At 45.8% G+C, this 21,917-nt stretch overlaps 1 protein-coding gene across 9 annotated transcripts in view; it reads right to left on the reverse strand.

Moving 5' to 3' along the window:
* The window catches only part of MOCS1 (molybdenum cofactor synthesis 1), a 47,043-nt gene that overhangs the window by 4,402 nt on the left and 20,724 nt on the right, over positions 1-21,917 (reverse strand). For all 9 annotated transcript variants that reach the window (XM_057554335.1, XM_057554334.1, XM_028162787.2 and 6 more), the window contains 6 exons: positions 6,350-6,514; positions 4,046-4,107; positions 3,642-3,753; positions 3,117-3,229; positions 2,505-2,615; positions 79-199 (listed from right to left, as the gene is read on the reverse strand). In XM_057554335.1, coding sequence (XP_057410318.1) covers positions 79-199; positions 2,505-2,615; positions 3,117-3,229; positions 3,642-3,753; positions 4,046-4,107; positions 6,350-6,514 — 684 coding nt within the window. The remainder of the gene's footprint in view (positions 1-78; positions 200-2,504; positions 2,616-3,116; positions 3,230-3,641; positions 3,754-4,045; positions 4,108-6,349; positions 6,515-21,917) is intronic.

Here is a 21,917-nt window from a genome sequence, read left to right on the forward strand (position 1 = left end):
GCCACTGGCTAACTCCAGACCTCCCTCCTGCTGACAACGGCCCACTCACCACCCAGCCTGGCCTCCCCGCCCCCTTACCTGCATGCTGCCGCTTCTTCCTGCCCACGGCAGCCCCGATGACGCTCAGCAGCTCCTCCTCAGAGGCCCCCGCCCGCAGGTGATCCCGTAGAGATACCTCTGAGTTCCCAAAGAGGCAGACCTGGAGAGGCCGCATTGCGGTGAGGCCAACATGCCCCCCTCATCCTGAGCCTTGGCCCCCATCCTTGGAGCCCCCCTGGGCTGGGCATGAGGGCCTCCCATGGCTGGTCATACTCAAAGCAGGTCTTCCTGCAATGAGGGGCCGAAGGTGCCAGATGGAGGAGTCGGAGGGGCTGGAAGGGCAGGAGGCAAAAGCAGACACCCCCCAAGGCCTGCATCTGACTTCCGGTCATGTTTCCTTCAGCGCGTGGCGCGTACTTGAAAAAACCAAATAACCGCCAGTGGCAGATGTGGTACATCAAAATCTAGATCCACACCCTCTCCTGAGACAGTCCATGGCAAGGCCTCTTCATTGCCATGAGGACGGACCCCGGTCAGTGGGAGCGGAGTCCTGGCAGCCCCTCCAGGCCTGGCACGTGCACCCACTTCCCCCCATCCTCCTCCAGTCCCTTTGCGCCCGGACCCTGCCCGCCTGCCCCTGCTCTGGTCTTTGGTCCCTGACTGGGGGCTGAACAGCAGAGGGCTGGTGGAGACGGCATCCTGCGGTCATTCAAACTTGACTCAAGGCTCCCCTGATTCTGGGAGAGGCTGGCAGCTCTGGGGGGCTCTGGGGCGCTCAGGGTGGATGGGGCGGTCCCAGAAAGTGGGACACCTACTTCCTCCCATGAAGCCCCACAAAGCACCCACCACATGTCAGCTCTGTACAGGGTGCTGTGGGCATAGAAGCACGTTTGACAAGCAGAGACCATCAGAGAAGCTATGAACGCGATCTGAGCAGAAGACACACCTACTTCCCCGAGCTGGTCAGTCCCCCTTCCTCGCTCCCCACCAGCCCCCAGGTTCCACTCTCTGCCCTTCTCTGCAACCGGAGCCCCCCTCCTGCTGGCTTCCGCCTGGGTTTGGCTGATGGGAGGTCAGAGGGTGAGAGCGGAGAGAGGCCGGGCACTTCTCGGCAGTGGTGCTTCCATCCACAATCACAGCCCCAGCCAGGCGGCCGCTCCAGCTCTCCTGGGAGCCCAGTGACGCCAACTCCACCCCTGCCCCTTCCTCCCACGGGTGGGATGGCAGTTTGCTGCTGCTCATCCAGTGCCCTTACAGGCCCCCTTAACCCTGCGCTATAAACAGCCTCTTCCTCACATTCTCCTTAGAATCCTCCCTCCACCTCCTGCAGGGGCGTGGACGGGACTGACTGACACAGTTACCACCGACTGTCCGCTCAGTCCTGGGCCTCCAGCCCAGAAAACCCCCTCGCTTTACAACAACCTGCCGCACAGTTCCTACCGGGTGTCCAGCCTGACGGTCCAAACCCACCCACCAGCACCCTCGCCCCCGATCCCAAGCAGGTCCCAGAGCTGACCAGACAGCCGGGGGCCTCTCTCTCCACCCACACCTGCAGCTCCAAGTTCTTTCACTCTTCCTTCCCACCTTCACCTTAACTCTTACGTATCTGGAACATCACTAAGTGGCCATCTAACTGTCTTTCTATTTCCAAATTCAACCCGGGAGTTATTCTTCCTAAAACATGAATGGGGGATCCTGCCTCCCCCCCTGTATAAAAACTCTGCCCAGTGTCCTCCTGTCAACAGGACACACTCTGCACCTTGCATGGGGTCACTCAAGCCCTCCACGAGGTGGCCTCCCCATAGCTGACTTTAATCTGCCCTGGCCAAATCAGGATGAACCCCAGATACGCATCCATCCCCCCCCCCCACCCCCCGCCCCGTCTCCATGGCTCACTGAGGTCCCTGTGCGCTCCCTCCAGGTTCACCACCAGAGGCCTGTCCGGCCCCTCATTTGATGGAGAATCCCGTGCTGCCACCCATTAGCTCTTTGTCTGGTGTCACAGGGAGTCTCTGTGACCTCACAGAAGATGGGCATGTCCGCACCTCCCTTCCACCCGCCCACCCCCAGGGCTGAACGCACAGCATGTGCTGGTGAGATACCGGGCACGAGTAAGGATGCTGGTTTCAGGAATGGACCCCTGGCCTGGTGGGAGGGGCCGACCAGGGTGGGGGCTGGGGGCAAAGGGCACATGGATCCCCGCCCAGCCCTTCCACAGCACTGGGTCCTGGAGAGTGGCTCCTGATCAACCAGGGACCCGAGGAAGGAAAGAACCAGGGTGACGGCTCCATGGGAGCCACGAGTTCACCGTGATCTGCTGCTCCCACGATCCCCCCATATCTGACACTATTTCACCATCACCCCGGGTACCCTGCTAGCCTCACCTCCAATCAGGGGGCGCGGGTAGGAAGACATAAACAGAGCGCAGAAGGGACAGGGGTGCCCGTGGGGAAGGGGACACTCACCTTGAGGTTCCCGTCAGCTGTGATTCGCAAGCGGTTGCAGGTCCCACAGAAATGCTCAGACATGGACGTGATGAAGCTGACTCGGCCTCGGAAGCCAGGGATTTTAAAGGCCTGTGGGTGAGCAGCGGAGGGGAGGCGGATGGGCAGCTGAGTGCCAGCTCTCTCCCTGACATCAGAGCCCTTACCTCTCGGCCCTCTCCCCAGGAGCCCTGCAGAAAGCAGCCCCCGAGGCCCTCGGACAACAGAAGACTCCAGTATGAAGCCCATGAGCTCTCCGCCTGCACCTGGCCTGCCCAAAACAAAGGCTACTAAAGATGCAGGAACCTGAGGGCAGCACGGCCAGGGAGAGCCACGTGGAAGAGCCAGACAAGCACCCGCTCCACCACTCAGTCCAGTGCATCCTACAACAAGTTCCTTAACCCCTGCCCCACGTTGGGCCTGCTTCTGCGTCAGTGAAGCAGGGAGGCTGCTATGATGGCCCTGTAACACTTCCTGCTTAAGAGGCACTGTCCTGCATCACTGACTCCACCCCCAAAGCAGCCCTGCCAGCTCTCCCGTCCTAGGGTGGAAGCACCACCTTTCTCCCGGCCCCATCCCTGCCCTCCCGCCAACCTTGGCTGTGCTGGATTCCTCCTCCGGCAGCTTCTCCAGCTCCGGCCACTGCTGCCTGAGGGTGTCCAGCATCTCCTTGTAGCTGACCATCTTCCTGAAGTTCCACTTGTTGCCTGTATTGGGGAGTGGGAGTTACTGAGTCACAGGCTGTGGGGACCCAGGGGCTTCAAGTTCACCCTCCCACAGCCCAGGAACCAGTTCTCCGCCGCCGGGCCAGGAGGGCACAAGGTGCCTGAAATGAGTGGATGGAATCACAGCCATGCCCACTCTGAGAAGCCTCCGACCCCCATCGCAGTCCTGGTGCCTGCCCAGGCCCCTCCCCACCATCCCTGGAGAAATTCCTACACACACAGCGGGATCCGGGGTCAGCAGCACCCACAGGGGCAGCCAGACCTTGTCTGCCCTACTCAGCCTTTCCCAGGGTTCTTGACAGCCCCCCGCCGTGCTCTCAGCGGGGCTCTGGTCCAGCTCTGCCGACAGGCCCGGCCTCCTCTTCCCCCACCCACCCCGCCCTGCAGCACTGACCGTCAAAGGGCATGTACTCTATGAAGCGCACGTCCAGGGGAAGGCCCTCGGTCAAGGCCACGAAGTCCGGGAGTTCGTCCTCATTCAGGCCTCGCATCACCACACAGTTCACCTGGTCCAGGGATAAGGGGACCACAAGGGCTATCCCCACTGCGTTCTTTTCCAGGGATGACCCTTGTCGGGGATCTGACACCTGCCTAAGACTCTCCATCCAGGGTCCCGTTCCTTGTGTCCCTCCCCCAGTTCTCCGTGGGTTGGAAGATTCCATGGCTCACTGGTTTTCTACCCTCCCTTGTGGGGAGTGGGGGGCAGGGCTGGATGGAGCAGGCCAGGAAGTGGAGAGGGGTACACCGCAGGTACACTGGCCAGGGCTGGGGGCTGTCTTGGGGCCAGGAAGTCCTCACCTTCACAGGACTGTAGCCCAGCTCAATGGCCTTGTGGATGCCCTCCATGACCTTGCGGAAGCCTGTGGGGAGGGAGAGGAACAGGGTCCAGGCACTGCCTTCCTCTCCCCCACGTCCTCACACCCATAGAAAGCACCAGAGCCACAAGGAACCTCAGAGACCGCCGAGTCTGGGGACCAGCCAGTAAATATTTTAGGCTCTGGAGGCCCAGAGGCAAAATTGAGGATATTATGTAGATATACATCATAAAGATTTTATTGACTAAATTCAGAATATGGTAATAATTGAGTATAATATTTGTAACACCACTCTAGAATAGAATGAAAGAGTGGAATTCTTTTTGCAGGGATAGTATTTTGCTTAATCGGGATTCATGGTTAATGTTCCCTATCATTAAATTCATTGCAAATGTTATCTGCAAAATCTATTCTTAGCTCGAAGGCTGTAAAAAAAAACAAACCAGGCAGGGGGCTGGAGCTGGCTGGTGGGCTGTAGTGTGTGGACCCTGACCTAGGTGAACCCTCTCATCCTCGTCCAGACGAGGAAACCGAGGTCCAGAGAGAGGCAGTGCTCAGCTGGGGGCCTCGCACAGAAGGCAGGTGCCCCAACTCCCTCCCGGCGCCTGCTCCTCACCAGTCCGTCCGTTCACCCACTCTTCATATTCTCACCGAGCATAGGTGCTGGGCCAGGGCTGGTGAGCGATTCCCGTGCACGTGGCTCTCTCCTATCTCTGTGGTTAGTGCAGTAAATGTGATCCCAGGCTGGCTTCTCCTCCCCAGCCCAGCTCACTCATGTATCCAAACATGTGAGTGCCTCCGGCATACTGGCCCCTCCTCCACCCCCAGCCAGCCTCCACCATTTCCTTGCAGCATTGTCAGAGTAAGACAGCAGGAAGAGACGGCAAAGGAAAGACTGTACAGCTTTTATACAGAATGCCGTTAGGATAATCTAGAAGTTCTCTCTTCCGTCAAGCCCTCTCCCTCCAAAAGGAGGCAGGGGACACAGGGATATGAATGGGAAGGCAGATCTGGCATCAGGATCTACTGTCTCCGATCCTCATTCCAGGAAGGAGTCAAGGAGGCAGGGCGCATGGGGAAGTGGGGCAGCGGGTTCTGTGGGTAAAGCTCACGGTTATACCTTCCACTTTCCCACATCAGAGCCCCTGCGGTTCTTGACTGACATTCCTCCTCAGAGTAAGCTCCCTTGATCTGAACACCCCGTTCCTCAAGGGCCAGCATGAATGCCTCCTCCTTGAAGCCCTCCCAGTCTCCCCCTGCTGGGAGAGAGAGCCCTAGAGAGAAAGAATTCTCTCTTCCTCTCTGAAGTGCTTGAACTGATACCACAAGACAAGCAAAGGTGGTTCCATGGCATCAAACCTTTCGGCCCTTTGTAGCCTGTAAGGCAGGACAGTGTGCTGTGCGTCTGTCCCCTCCACAGCGCCTGGAGCAGCCCTTTAGAGGGCAAAGACCCGCCCCCCCCTCCCCCAGCACTTCCTCAGCACACTGCCAGATATAAACAGGAAGTCACACGCTGGGGGAGGGGGGAAAGAGGAGGTGGGGCTGAAAGCTGGAGGCTGTTTCCAGAGAAGCAGAGGGAGAGCTGGGTCTCCCCGGCATCTCTCTGATCCTCCAGAGAGGTCTCAGTAATGCACCACCCTCCCCAAATCAAAGGGCATCTGAGCCCGTGCAGAACCTCCCATCCCAACCTGGGGCCCACAGATGGTGGGTGCTGGCCTAGTGAGACCCGGGGCTCGGGCCCCTCCACTCTCCACTGCCACCCTCTCTGATGGAGCCTGGCAGGAGGAGGCTGTGGGTGTGCTTGCTGCAGGAAGAGGCTTACAACAGGATGGGCTCAGGGAGCATCCTTAGGTGCTGGGGGACCCTCAGCTGGCAGTGCTGGCCCTGTCCCTGGAACCCCAGGGCAGCTGCTTTCACCCCAGGCTGCCCCACATTTCCTCAGAGCTCACTATAGGGTAACCAACTTGTCTCAGTTTGTCAGAGACTGTCTTGGTTTTAAAACAGAATGTCCTGTGTTCTTGAAACCCTCTCAGTCCTGGGCAAACTGGGGGCAGGGTACGGGGAGGCTGGTCACCACAGCTCATTAGCATCCGATCCCAAAATGTCCCCAAGAGTGAGGCTACAGAGACGAGGGGCCTTTAGCAAGACTGAGGGGTGAGGTGTAAATGCCTAGGCTTAGCTATAGCCCAGACACCAAGAGGGAGACCAGGCCCCTTGCACCAGCCACCGCTCCCCAGCTACGAGGGCCTGGGAGGGTCACCGTCCACCATGAACCCCATCTGATCACCTTTCCTGCGGACAATGAACTCGAACTTGGCTGGTACCAGCGTGTCCAGGCTGATGTTGATGGCACTGAGACCAGCTTTCTGAAGCTGAGGCAGCAGCCGGGCTAGGCTGATGCCGTTGGTGGTGATGCCAATGGTCCTCAGCCCTTCCAGCTGGTGGAGCTGTGCTGGAGAGAGAACAGGAAGGGGTATCAGCCTTTTTGCTCTTGGTGAGGCCAGGAGAAGGGCTGGAAGGAGAAACTCTGAGCCAAATAAGATGGATGGAAAAGGGGCTCTCTGCGGACCTCTATTAACCAGGCTTAGAGTAATAAGAAATATAAGAATAAGAAATAACCAAAAGATCAAACACCGAGTGCTCACTTTGCTAGAGTGCAGATGGGATCAGATGGATCAAGGAGACCAGAGCCCAAAGTGCACACAGGAGACGGTTCTATACAAAGTGGGAGGGTAACTAGCTGCATCCAGCTTAGCAGTCACCTAGGCAAGGAGCAGGAGGGGCCCTGGGCCTGTCAAGGAGGTTGCCTGCCTGGGGAACTATAGACGGGTGAGTTGGGTACATTGGTCTCCCTCCCATGCCTGTGAGCAGGAGGAAGGCAGCAGCTTTTACCCCAAGGCTACAGTACTTAAGCGAGCTGAAGGGGTGGGGGCAGCCCTGAGTAGCTGCAGATACTCAGGAGACGGGATCCCTGGAGTCCAGAAGAACTTCACTTCCCTTCTCCACAAACTCAGAGGCAACCAGCATAAACAGATATAGCACTGACAGCCAGGCCAACAGAAGCCTTGGGCACTGAAATGAATACACAGCTAAGAATCAGTAAATATGGGCTTCCCTGGTGGTGCAGTGGTTAAGAATCTGCCTGCCAATGCAGGGGACACGGGTTCGAGCCCTGGTCCAGGAAAATCCCACATGCCGTGGAGCAACTAAGCCTGTGCACCACAACTACTGAGCCTGCGCTTTAGAGCCCGTGAGCCACAACTACTGAAGCCTGCGTGCCTACAGCCCATGTTCCACAACAACAGAAGCCACCACAATGAGAAGCCCATGTACCGCAACGAAGAGTAGCCCCCGCTCGCCACAACTGGAGAAAGCCCACGCGCAGCAACAAAGACCCAATGCAGCCAAAAATAAAAATAAATATAAATATTAAAAAAAAAGAATCAGCAAACATTTTAAAAGAATGCTGTGATATGGGGAGGGGGAAAGGTAAGCTGGGATGAAGTGAGAGAGTGGCAATGGACTTATATACACTACCAAATGTAAAATAGATAGCTAGTGGGAAGCAGCCACATAGCACAGGGAGATCAGCTCAGTGCTTTGTGACCACCTAGAGGGGTGGGATAGGGAGGGTGGGAGGGAGACGCAAGAGGGAGGAGATTCAGGTTTTTGTAAGATGTTACAGAAAAACCCAAATGAACTTTTTGGCCAACCCAACAGAAGAGTGAAAGAGGAAGAAGGAAGGACAGAGATAACAGAAGATGACTCTTTCAAAAATCAGAGTTAGATAAACATAGATGAAAAAATCCTCAACAAAATATTATTAGGAAACCAAATTCAACAACACATTAAAAGGATCATACACCATGATCAAATGGGATCTATTCCAGGGATGCAAGGATGGCTCAACATCCACAAATCAATCAATGCAATACACCACATTAACAAATTGAAGAATAAAAATCATACAATCATCTCAATAGATACAGAGAAAGCATTTTATAAAATTCAACATCAGTTCATGATTAAAAACTCTCAATAAAGTGGGTATAGAAAGAAGGAATGATCCTCAGCATAATAAAGGCCATATATGACAAGCCCACAGCTAACATCTTACACAACAGTGAAAAGCTACATGCTTTTCCTCTAAGATCAGGAACAAGAGAAGGATGATCACTTGTGCCACTTTTATTCAACATAGTATTGGAAGTTCAAGCCACAGAAATTGGAAAAGAAAAATAAAAGGCACCCAAATCAGAAAGGAGGAGGTAAAACTGTCACTATTTGCAGATGATATTATACATAGAAAACTCCAAAGACTCCACCAAAAAACCAGTAGAACTAATCAACAAATTCAGTACAGTTGCAGGATACAAAATTAATATGCAAAAATTCATTGCATTTTCATACACTAATAACAAATTATCAGAAACAGAAATTAAGAAAACAATTTACAACTTACAATTGCATCAAAAAGAATAAAATACCTAGGAATCAATTTAACCAAGGAGGTGAAAGACTTGTACACTGAAAACCGTAATGCGCTGATGAAAGAAATTGAAGACAACACAAATATTGATAAATGGAAAGATATTCTCTGCTCATGGATTAGAAGAATTGATATTGTTAAAATGTCCCATACTACCCAAAGCAATCTCCAGATTCAATGTAATCCCTATCAAAATTCCAATGGCATTTTCCACAGATATAGAACAAACAATCTTAAAATATGTATGGAACCATAGAAGACTCTCAATAGTCAAAGCAATCTTGAGAAAGGAGAACAAAGCTGGAAGCATCACACTCCCTGATTTCAAACCATATTACAAAGCTATAGCAATCAAAACAGTATGGTACTGGCATAAAAAAAGACACATGGATCAATGGAACAGAATAGAGAGACCAGAAATAAAGCCATGCACATATGGTCAATTAATTTACAACAAAGGAGCCAAGCATGGAAAGGACAGTCTCTTCAATAAATGGTGCCAGGAAAACTGCATAGCCAAGTACAAATGAATGAAACTGGACCACTATATTATACCATACACAAAAACTAACTCAAAATGGATTAAATCTTGATCTGAAACCATAAAACTCCTAAGAGGAAACAGGCAGTAAGCCCCTTTGACATTGGTCTTGGTGATGTTTTGGATTGGACACCAAAAGCAAAGGCAACAAAAGCAAAAATAAGTGGGGCTGCATCAAACGAAAATGCTTCCACACAGCAAGCGAAATGAAAAGTCCACCTAATGAATGGCAGAAGATATTTGCAAATGATACATCTGACAAGGGGTTAATATCCAAAATACATGAAGAACTCATACAACTCAACATAAAAAAAAAAAACCTATTAAAAAATGGGCAGAGGATCTGAATAAACATTTTTCCAAAGAAGATACACAGATGGCCAATGGGTATATGAAAAGGTGCTCAACATTACTAATCATCAGGGAAATGCAAATCAAAATCACAATGAGATATCACTTCACATTTGTCAGAATGACTATGATCAAAAAGACAGGAAATAACAAGTGTTGGCAAGAATGTGGAGAAAAGGGAACCCCTGTGCACTGCTGGTGGGAATGTAAATTGCAGCAGCCACTATAGAAAAGAGCACAGAAGTTCCTTAAAAAATTAAAAACAGAACAACCATATGATCAGCAATTCCACTTCTGGGTATTTATCCAAAGAGAGTGAAAACATTAACTCAAAAAGATATATGCATCCCTATGTTCACTGTAGCATTATTTATAATAACCAAGATTTGTCCATCAATGGATGAATGGATAAGGAAAACGTGGTGTGTGTGTGTGTGTGTGTGTGTGTGTGTGTGTGTGTGTAATGGAATATCATTCAGCCATAAAAAAGAAGGAAATCTTGCCACTTGTGACAACATGGATAGCCCTTGAGGGGATTATGCTAAATGAAATAAGTCAGATAGAGAAGACAAATACCGTATAATCTCACTTACATGTGGAATCTAAATAAAACCAAAAAAAAAAAAAACCACACACACAGCAAAAAACCAAACCAAACAATAGTCATGGATGTGAACAATATTTATCTACAAGGATGTTGATCATTGAGCAATACATAATAAAGGGATGTAGGAAAACATCCAGATGGCCAACAACAGAAAACTGGCTAAATTATGCTTTGTCTAAATGATGATGGAGTATTATGCAACTAAAAATGACTCTGTAAAAGAATAAGTTAGGATGTCGGGAAATACACGTCACATTAAATCCAGAGGGCAGGTTAAAAACAGCAGTTGAAAACTAGGTGCGAAGAAAAAGGAAAGGAAGGTCGCCAAACCAAAATGTTAACAGTGGTTACAGTTGGGCAGTAGTGATACTATTTTTGCTTATCTGAAATAAACATGTATTACTTTTGTAGCAAGAAAATGAAAGTTTAAAGATAAACGTTGTTGTTTTAAAAACAAAGAAAAGAACTTTCCTCTGGGACTCTGACAATACGGAAAATTTGTAGTAGTTTTTGGCTCCCTCCACCAAATCAACCCTGAAGAAACACAGAATCCAGGAACTTAAAAAAAAGACAATCTCAAGAAACTCACAGGAAGATGGACAGTCCTTTTGAGCTGGTGTGGGGGAGGGGGTGTGTAGCCTGAGGTTGAAGGAGACTGGCAGAGAATGGAAGCAGTTAAAGGAAAGCAAAGCAGTTCAAGCTCTCTCCTTACCCTCATCCACTGATGCCTCAGAACAATCAATGCCGTCCCCTTCCTGAAGAATTTGGTGGTAAGAGCTCCAGAGAACTAGCTTAGGAGGTCAGCTCAGGGAAGCTGCCAAAGCCCTGCTGGGATTCATTCCTCCACCCTCCCCCTCCAAAGCCCCAGGACTGGTGGATTAAAACGGAGAGTAACTGCCTCCTTCCAGATCTGTTTCTCCCTGAGGGTTTGAAGGTGAAGGTCTGCAGACTGTCATGTTATATCACTCCAGGAGGTGCCATTCCCATCATATTCTAAGTCAACAGCATCTCCCAGAGTTATGCAAGGAAACGACCTGCGCTGTGTCCTACGTGGCCAGGCTGGTCACTGGTGGGGAGATTACAAACATGGGTGAATAACTGGGATTTTCTGGGATCTTGAGCTCACTGGGCCTACTGAAGACTAAGATCTGGCCTTAAACCTTTTCCCATTAAGCAGTGCCATACAGAATAGCTAATAGCCTCAGGGGAACAAACTTACTGGCTAAACTAAGGAGACCCTTGAGAAGTACAACCAGTGCTTCCCCCACCAAAAACAAAACAAAACAAAAAAACCCAAAACACCCCCAACCCTCTATATATATCAATAGAAAAGAAATGATCAAACAGACCAAGAATGTAAGATAAACATAAGTACAATAAAAGAAATAACAGAAGATATTAACAATATGAAACAAAATTTTTCATTATAAAAGGGAACAAGGGAAAGTAGTAGTTAAAAACAGTATTGTGAAATAAAGAACACAAGAAATAAGTTAAATGGTAATATCAACACAGGAGAAATTGATGAGTTGGGAGGTAAGATTAAAGGGCTCTCCCAGGAAAAAAGAGGAAGAGAATAAGATACCAAAATATATTTTAAGAACTGTGGAGGCCCTAAGTAGAAGGAGCAACAACCAGATAATAGAAGTCCCAGAAAAAAATTAAACTGGAGAGAAGGAAGTAATATCTCAAAACATAATAGAGTAATGAAGAAAAATTTCCCCAAATGTAACGCAAATGTAATAGAATGAAAGGACGATTTCACTGAATGCCAACAGGACAGATGAGGAAAAGCCTATCCTAGACACATTATAGTAAAATTTAAGAAAATCAAATAACATAGGCAACACTCTAATAACTTCCAGAGAAGAAGAGTATATTACCAAGAGCAAAACCCAGACTGACATCAGACTTTTCCCAACAGCCAGACTGACTGTAAGGAGACAATGCAGTGACATTCTTAACATAATGAAGGAATGAACCTTGAACATAAGATTTTAAAAGCATTCAAAATATTATAAAACTACTACTTTAAAACATTTAAAAAACTACCTGGTATGTCAGATTTAATTAGATTCACCATCAAAATTAGAGTCACCATTAGACCCACATCAAAAAACTTTTAGAGGAAATATTCAAATAAGAAGAGAAACAAATTCAGGAGATGCTGTAAGAATTATGGAAATTATGAATGATCAAATACCTTGGTAAAGTTTGTTGTTATCTTAAAAGGCAGAGCATATGGGGGCTTCCCTGGTGGCACAGTGGTTGAGAATCTGCCTGCTAATGCAGGGGACACGGGTTCGAGCCCTGGTCTGGGAAGATCCCACATGCCGCGGAGCAACTAGGCCCGTGGGCCACAGCTACTGAGCCTGCGCGTCTGGAGCCTGTGCTCCGCAACAAGAGAGGCCACGATAGTGAGAGGCCCGTGCACCACGATGAAGAGTGGCCCCCGCTTGCCACAACTAGAGAAAGCCCTCGCACAGAAACGAAGACCCAACATAGCCAAAAATAAATAAATAAATAATTAAAAAAAAAAAAAAAGGCAGAGCGTGTGCTTACAAGAGATACAGAGGGGCAGACTATTTGTAATGATCTGAAAGAAAAATTATAGAAAATATCAACAATACACGTGGGGGAGGGTTGAAAAAAATCAAGGGCCTAACAGTGTGCTAAACTTTTTGCCTTGTTAGGAAGAAAAAAGGGGGAGGGTCATTTATTTAAAAGTCAAAAGGAGGAAAAAGAAGCACAAAAAAGTATGACAGCTAAAAAAAGCGTAGAAATGGGTCCAACTATTTCAATAATTACAACAAAGGCAACTAGAATAAACTTGCCAGTTAAAAGTCAAAGATTGTCAAATTTGATCAAAGTAACAGCTATGTGCTATTATAAGAGACATATCTAAAGTATAAGAATACAGAAAGGTTTAAAATGAATAGATGAAAACAGATAAAACAGCATACTAAAGCTAAAAGCAAGCTGATATAGCTTTAGTAAAATAAAATACATAGACCTTAACACTAAAAGTATCATTATGGAGAGAGACCTACTACATAGTGATAAAAGATCCAATTTATGAAGAAGACACAACAATTCTAACCACATATGAACCTAATAAAACCACCTCAACTATAGATAAAATAAAAGCAACAGGACCTCTGGGAGAAACTAACAAATCCACCTACTTATTTATTATTGGCAGGCCAAGCAGATAAAAAGCCAGCCAAGATTGACATAACCAAAGGTTTGGGAAATAAAATTAACCAGCTGGATCCAATGAACAAATATAGACTTCTTCATGTAATAATTAAAGGACAAGCTCCTCAAGTATATAAAAAATATTTATAAAAACTGCCAATATACTACGTCATAAAGCAATCCTCAATAAATTTAAAAGGATAAGTTTCATAGAGATAAGATTCTCTGACCACAATATAATTACACTTTAATAAAAATATGAATTAAAATCCTCATATTTTGAAATTAAAAACACTTTTAAATATCTCATAGATCAAAGAAAAAATCAGAATAAAAATTAAGAAATACTTAGAACTAAATGTTATGAAAACAATAGGCTACATTAGGACAGAAACAGAAATAATGAAATAGAATACGAATATACAATAAGAGGTTCAACAAGTTGAAAAGTTGGTTTGTTGAAGAATAGCACAATGGACAAACCTCTTGCAAGACTTAACAACAAAAAGAGATAAAGACACAAATAAACCATATTAAGAATAAAAAAGACAAAACTGCAAGTAAAACTAAGATAAAAAGATAATAAGAAAATATTACCAACAATTTCAAACAACAAATCTGACATAATAATGACAAGTTAAAAAAAAAAAACCTACCAAAACTGACTCCAAAAGTAGAGAACTTGAATAATACAGTAACTATTAAAGAAATTGAAGCTGCAATTAAAAATCTCCCTGCAAATAAAATACCAGGCACAGACAATTTACACGTGAGCTCTACCAAACTTTTAAAGAAGTGATTACCACCAATGTCATGGTGTTAGAAGGTGGAGCTTTTAGGAGGTGATTAGGTCATAAGGATGGAGGGATGAGTGCTCTTATAAAAAAGATCCTACAGATCTCTCCAGTATCTTCTGCCTTGTGAAGATATAATACAATGAAAAGTCTGTGACCCAGAAGAGAGCCCACACCTGACCATGATGGCACCCTTATCTTGAATTCCAGCCTCCAGAACTGTGAGAAATCATTTGCTGTTCGTAAGCTACCCAATTTGTGGCATTCTGTTTTAGCAGCCTGATACACTACCTAACTCATTCTTTGAAATTTAATACCACAAATCAGTTAAGGCAGGCATGAAAATGAAAAATCATACACCCATTTCACTCATGGATATAAATGCAAAAACTTACACAAAATATTAACAAACTGAACCTAACAGTAGACAAAAGCATAGCAGACCATGCCTAGGTTGAGTGTATTCCAGGTACAATATCAGAAAAGCTATCAATGTCATTCAGAGTAACAGAGTAAAAAAGAAAAATCATAGATCATCCTAACACACATTAAGAAAGTATATAATTAAAAAAAAAAACTTAGTACTAGGAAGGGAACTTCATTACCTCAAAGTTATTGTGAAAAAAAAGTAATTTGTGAAAAAAACTTCTGAGAAACATCATTCTAAAACTAACACAACACTGTAAAGCAACTATACTCCAATAAAAATTAAAAAAAGAAAGAAAGAAACATCATTCTAAATGGGGAAACATTAGGAGTATTTTTCTATTACCACTACTATTCAAAATTGTACTTGAGATACTAGATATTGCAATAGGACAAGAAAAGGAAATTAAAGGCCTAAAGATAGGAGAAAAAATTGTCTTTAGTTGCAGAGGATGTGGTTGCTAGTGGAGAAAACTCCAAAGACTCTAAACAGACATATTACAGCATTGATAAGAGAGTGATAAGAATATAAACCACGACAATAATAGAAAATATAATTTTAAACATGGTACTGTAACTCTCAGGATCCTAGCATAAAGCAGAATTCATCCCAGATGGTTAAAATAAAGAATTTAATGAAAGGACTACTCACGAAGGTGTGGGCAGACTTAATGGTCTCAGCAATGAATAGCACAGCACTCAGACTAGCAACACTAAGGATCCATAACCATGCCTTGGGCCAAAAGGACCTGGGGAGGAAATTAAGTTAGGAGTCCAGTTAAGTCACCATGGAAGATTGGCTGCCCTGTAGGAGTTTTAGCTCTGAAGGGAACTTAGCTACAGTCAAAAACCCAGTGTAGAAATAGAGCAAGGAGCAGAAAAAAAAAAAAAAAAAAAAAACCTGATCTCATTGGCCAAACCCATCAGGAACCCAACAGGCAAGGGACCCTGGGTGATGTAGAGCCTAGGCGCCAACTACCTAGAGCAAAGAACAGGGCATAGGAGGGAAATGGCTGTGGGAAGGTGGGGATGTGAACAAAAAAGATGTCAATTCCCCCCAACTTGATACAATACAATTAAAATCCCAACAGATACACAAACAATGAACAATCTGTAAAGGGAGTTACAAAAACTATTCCATTTACAACAGCATCAGAAAGAATAAAATACTTAGGATTTAACTTAAACCAAAGAGGTGAAAGACTTGTACAATAAAAACTACAAAACACTGCTGAAAGAAATTTAAAAAGACATAAATAAATGGGAACACATCCCATGTTCATGAATTGGAAGACTTAATATTGTTTTTTTGTTTTTTTTTTTAATATTGTTAAAATGTCAATACTACCCAAAGCAATCTATAGATTCAATGCAATCCTTAACAAAATCCCAATGATATTTTTTGTATAAATAGAAAAACCCATCCTAAAATTCATATGGAATCTCAAGGGACCCCAAATGATCTTGAAAAAGAACAAAAAAACTGGAGGTCTCACATTTCAATTTCAGAACTTCCTACAATGCTACAGTAATCAAATGTGTGGTATTGGCATAAAGACAGACATAAAGACCAATGGAATAAAACAGAGCCCAGGAAGTAAATCCTCACATACACAGTCAAACGATTTCTGACAAGGGTGCCAAGACCATTCAATGGGGAAAGGACAGTCTTTTCAACAAATGGTGTTGGGAAAACTGGATATTCGCATGCAAAAGAATGCAGTTAGACCTAAATGTAAAACAATAAAACTCTGAGAAGAAATCATAGGAATAAAGCTTCATAACATATCCAAGAAATCGCTGCCAAATCCAATGACCCAAAGGCACTGGCAACAAAAGAAAAAACAAACTGGACTTCATGAAAATTTTAAAAAATTGTACATAAAAGACACTATCCACAGAGGAAAAAGGCAACCTACAGAATGGGGGAGATATTTGAAAATCATATACCTGTTAAGGGATTAATATCTAGAATAATAGAGAACTCCTAAAATTCAACAACAACAAAAACAACCCAATTCAAAAATGGGCAAAGGACTCAGAGACATTTTTCCAAAGAAGATATATTAATGGCCAATAAACACATGACAAGATGCTCAACATCACTAACCACTAAGGAAATACAAATCAAAACTACAATGCAATACTACCTCACACTTACTAGGATGGCTACTATAAAAAAAAAAAAAAAACCAGAAAACAACAAGTGTTGGTGAGGATGTGGAGAAACTGGAACCCTTCTGCACTGTTGATAAGAATGCAAAATGGTATAGCCGCTGTGGAAAACGGTATTGAAGTTCCTCAAAAAACCCAGAATTACCACATGATCCAGCAATTCCATTTCTGGGTATAAACCCAAAAGAACTGAAAGCAGGGTCTCAAAGAAATATTTGTACATCCATGATCATAGCAGCATTATTCACAATAGCTAAAACATAGAAGCAACCCAAGTTGACCAATGAATGAATTACCAAAATGTAGCGTATTCATACAGTGGAATATAATTCAGCCTTAAAAAGAAATTCCTCAATATGCCACAACATGAATGAACCTCGAGGACATTATGTTAAGTGAAATAAGCCAATCACAAAAAGACAAATACTGCATGATTCCACTTATACGAGGTTCTTACAGTAGCCAAAATCATAAAGCTAGAAAGTATAATGGTGGTTGCCAGGGGCTGGGGAAGAGGAGAATGGGGAGTCATTATTTGATAGGTATAGAGTTTCAGATTTACTGGAGACTGGGAATAGATGGTGGTGATGGCTGCATAAATGTGAATGTGAATACTTAATACCAATGAGCTGTACATTTAAATAAGCTGGTAAATTTTATGTTATGTGTATTTTAACACAATAAAAAAAGAAAAAACATCCCAACAGAATTTTCCAGGGAACTTGGTAGGCAGATTCTAAACTTTCCATGGATGGACAAAGCTTAGAATAGCTAAAGCACTGCTGAAGAATAAAAAGGACTTGCCTTATGAGATAATGGACTTATTATGAAGCTACGGAGATTAAGACTGTATGATACTGGCATAGAGGTAGACAAACTGAATAGAACAGAACCCAAAACAGACCAATGCACACATGGTAGATTTATGGAGGAAGTGGGAACTATTCAATAAAAGGAACTAGAAAAAATGACCATTCACATGGAAAAAAATGAAACTGGATTCCCTGAAATTATCCACAGATTAACTAGACTTAAAAGCAAAAAGCAAAACTAAATATTCTAGTAGAAACATAGGTAGTTGTTCTGACCTTGGGTGAGGTGTTTCATTAATAAGTACAAAAAGCACTAACCAGGGCTTCCCTGGTGGCGCAGTGGTTGAGAATCTGCCTGCCAATGCAGGGGACACGGGTTCGAGCCGTGGTCTGGGAAGATCCCACATGCCGCGGAGCAACTAGGCCCGTGAGCCACAACTACTGAGCCTGCGCGTCTGGAGCCTGTGCTCCGCAACAAGAGAGGCCACGACAGTGAGAAGCCTGCGCACCGCGATGAAGAGTGGCCCCCGCTCGCCGCAACTAGAGAAAGCCCTCGCACAGAAATGAAGACCCAACACAGCCAAAAGTAAATAAATAAATTAATAATAAAAAAAAAGCACTAACCATAAAAGACAGAACTGACAAATTCAAGAACTACTACTGTCAAAAGAATTGTTACACAAAGTATGGCTTGTTTTTCAAATTGGAAGAAGACATTTGCAACATACATCAAGAACTTGGAACAAACCAATATGAAAGGATAAATAACCAAATAGAAAAATAGGCACATGATATGATTTGGTATTAAAGAGAAAAATAAATATACATGGCTAATAGGTGACAAGATGACTGACCTCATTCTAAACAAGGAAGTACAAATCACGACCACAATAAAATAGCATTTTATACCCAGTCCACTGGCAAAAGTCCAGAATGATAATACTGAATGTTGGGGAGGATCCAGGGGATTCTTATGTACTGCTGGGGGAGCGTAAAGTAGCACAACCACTATAAGACAATGCCAAATTGTTTGCCAAGATGAAACATTCACATATTCAGTAACCCAGCAAATTTCACTCCTAGAGAAACTGTATACCAAGACACATGAATGAGAATACAAGCATTTAAAGCAGCACTGTTTATAATATCAATAAACTGGAAACAACCCAAATGTTCACTAACAGGAAGTGTGGTATATTCATTTAATGGAACAGGAGATCGCAGAGAAAATGAACTGCAACTCTGGATGACGTATGTTAATTTCAGTTGCGTCAAAAAGAGTAATTCCTGAAAGACTGCACACAGCACGATTCTTATAAAGTTCAAAAACACCATCTCGTTTTTCAAAAGCAAGGGAATGATAAACACCACATTTAGGAGTGTTTCCTTGGGAGGGAGGAAGTACAGGGTAGGAAAGTCCACAGAGGTGGTTAAAACTTCTTGCCAGGGTTCTGATTCTTCCAAAAAAATTGATGAGGTAGTGGATTTCCTTAGGAATTCATAACATTATTAAAACATGTAAATAAATTTGTATGAATAAGGTAAAAAAGGCCATGCATGGATCAATAATGAGATTATTTCACAAACCCAGGATTATGATTTAATCTAATTCTAGGTAACTAGAGTGCATCGAAAATAAAATGAAACAAAAAACTTCACGCCATTTCAAAAACCTTTAATGGCTCTCCGTTGCATTAGGCCTCTTGTGGGCTCTAAGCTGTGAGAACTGGATGCTGCATAATTCATTTCTTCAACATAACGGAAGAAAGGAAAGTAGGAAGGAAGGACAAAACAACAAAACAGGGAAAGCCTGCAGGACTGACTGATTCTCCAACTAAGCTGTCATCTGACAGCGAAAGTCAGTCTTGAAATTAGAATCCAAAATAAGTCCTCTGCAAACACTGCCGACACTACCACAGTATTGATACTTGTATGTTTACAGGCATACCTTGGGGATATTGTGGGTTTGGTTCCAGACCACCGTAATAAAGCAAGTATCACAATAAAGCAAGTCACATGGGTTTTTCTGGTTTCCCAGTGCATGTAAGAGTTATGTTTCCACTATACTTTAGTCTATTAAGTGTGCAATAGCATTAGTCTAAAAAAATGTACATACTTTTATTAAAAAAATACTTTATTGCTAAAACTTACTACTATTAAGCCTTCAGGGAGTTGCAGTAGTAACAAAGATAACTGATCACAGATCACCGTAACAAAAATAATAACAATGAAAGAGTTGGAAATATTGTGAGAATTACCAAAATGTGACACAGAGATACAAAGTGAGCAAATGCTGTTGGAAAAACGGCGCCGATAGACTTGCTCGATGCAGGGTTGCCACAGACCTTCAATTTGTAAAAAAACGCAGTATCTGTGAAGAGCAGTAAAGCAAAGCACCATAAAGTAAGGTGTGCCTATAGTTCCCCTCTTTTAATTTCTTTTGGAAAATCTCAAACCTTCACCATCCAACGTGGCAGCTGCTACCTACACGTGGGCACTTATATCCATGAAAATAAAGTTCCAATTTCAGTTCCTCAGTCACAATAGCCGCTTGTGAAGCCCAAGGCAGGCTACCTCATCAGACAACACAGATAGAGAACATTTCCATCACCCCAGAAAGTTGCATTGGACAGCGCTGCCTTACATCCATGAAAAGGAGGGAGGAGAGGAACTTGTTCATACACAAGCCAGGATGGAGGAGTGCTGGAGCGTCTTGGGGTTGGTGGAGGGGATCACAGACGGCTGACAGAGAGCTGAGCAGACTTCTCAGGCGGAGATCGACAACACCCGTCCGGAGGCTGACAGCCTCAGGCAGGGACCCGGAGTGACCAGGACAGCCTGCTCGGTGAAACCGGCAGCCCCTTCACTCTGCGCCCCCCCCCCCCGGGGTGGGGTCCCTCGAAACTCTCAGCTGGGAGGGCGGGACAAGTGCTTATGAACATCCCCCTCCCCTTACCCCAGCCCTTCTTCCCTAATAGCCCCACCTGCCCTGCCCCTCGCGGTGGTTTTGCTCTGAAGAAGTACCTCTGGGGAGGATCAAAGGAGCTAGGCTGGGAGATGTCAAAGTGTTAGCAAGCACAGCAGCTACCATTTGTCTTGGAGCACTGGGGGAGGGCTTGGGGAGGGGTAGAGTTCCCAGCCCCCCACCCCTGCCCCATCAGTGCACACCCTTAGAGCAAGAGATAAATCCTCCAAAGTCAGTCACTGCAGCTGGGCCCTGTCCTAAGCAGCATCTGTGTGGTGATAAACCCTTGCCAGCCTCACGCTATCAGCCAGGACCAACAACCCAGGGCCATCAGAGCAGGAAAGCCTGGGAGGTGACCAGCGCATAGATGAGGACACTGAGGCCCAGGGCGGGGCAGGAACCTGCACAAGCTCACACGGCCAGGGGTTGGGAGAGCCCAGAGTGGGAACAGGGCTGCCGCCTCTCCTGGCTGCCTGGCCTCCTACTAAGCAAGGTGGTGGCTTCCGTGGAGACTCTGCATGCTCCCGTCTGCGCTCAGTCACCCCTCTCTGACCAGCAGTGATCACAGGCTCGCCCACAGGCCCTGGACAGAGGGCAGATGAAGTGCCCTGACCGAGGGGGCTGGGGCCTGGCAGCCAGCCAGGTTTGGCCCTTTCCTGGAACCCAGGCTGCTTTTCAGGCTCTGAGGAGCTGCCTGAACAGGGGGTCAGGTCAACTCCCCTGGGCCAGCATGTGTAGCCTAGGAATGAAGGCAGGATTCCAGGTCAAGTGATCAGTGGGGGTGGAAGGGAGCTGGCCACAGGGAAGGAGGGAGGAAAGAGCTTGCAGGGGTCCCTGGGCCCCTCCTCGGGGCTCCCACAGCACCTGGGCTCCTCACCAGATGGCGGCAGGCTCCAGGGGCTGCTTCCGCCAATGGGCTGGGGGTCCCTGAAGGCAGGGCCTGCGGCTCACTCCCCTCTGATGCCAGCACAGTGCCAGGCACTTAAGAAGGCGTTCCAGAGAACGTTTACTGAACCAGCAAGTGAGGCAGAGAGCTGGGGGCTGGGAGATCCCACCCCGTGCAGCTGGAGCCGGGGCCTCAGCAGTCAAGAACATAGAAACTTATTTTCCTCGGATTCCATCTTTTACAATTAAATGCTCATGGTCTCTGCCTGACCTCGGGGCTTAGAACCAGCATATGGCGAGAGGCTCTGCTGGGCCACACACAGCACTCGCCACTAGCTGGGCATTTCCTTCTCATTTCCTCCCAAGGTCCACCCTATAAGGTAGGTTACCCTCTCTGTCTGAAGGCTTAGGACAGACTTTAAAAGTTGCTCAAGATATACTACTAGTATGAGGTGCAGCTGAGATTCACACGTGGACACGTCATCCTTCAGAGATCGTATTTTGAACCACTTTCACTCATCCAGCAAACACCAGTGAGCCCCAACTGTGTGTCAGGCACTTCCCTAGGTGCTCGAAACACAGCTATGAACAGAACCTGCCCAGCTCTGTGAG

The sequence above is a fragment of the Balaenoptera acutorostrata genome, chromosome 10 (genome assembly GCF_949987535.1).
Source record: "Balaenoptera acutorostrata chromosome 10, mBalAcu1.1, whole genome shotgun sequence".
Lineage (NCBI taxonomy): Eukaryota > Metazoa > Chordata > Mammalia > Artiodactyla > Balaenopteridae > Balaenoptera > Balaenoptera acutorostrata.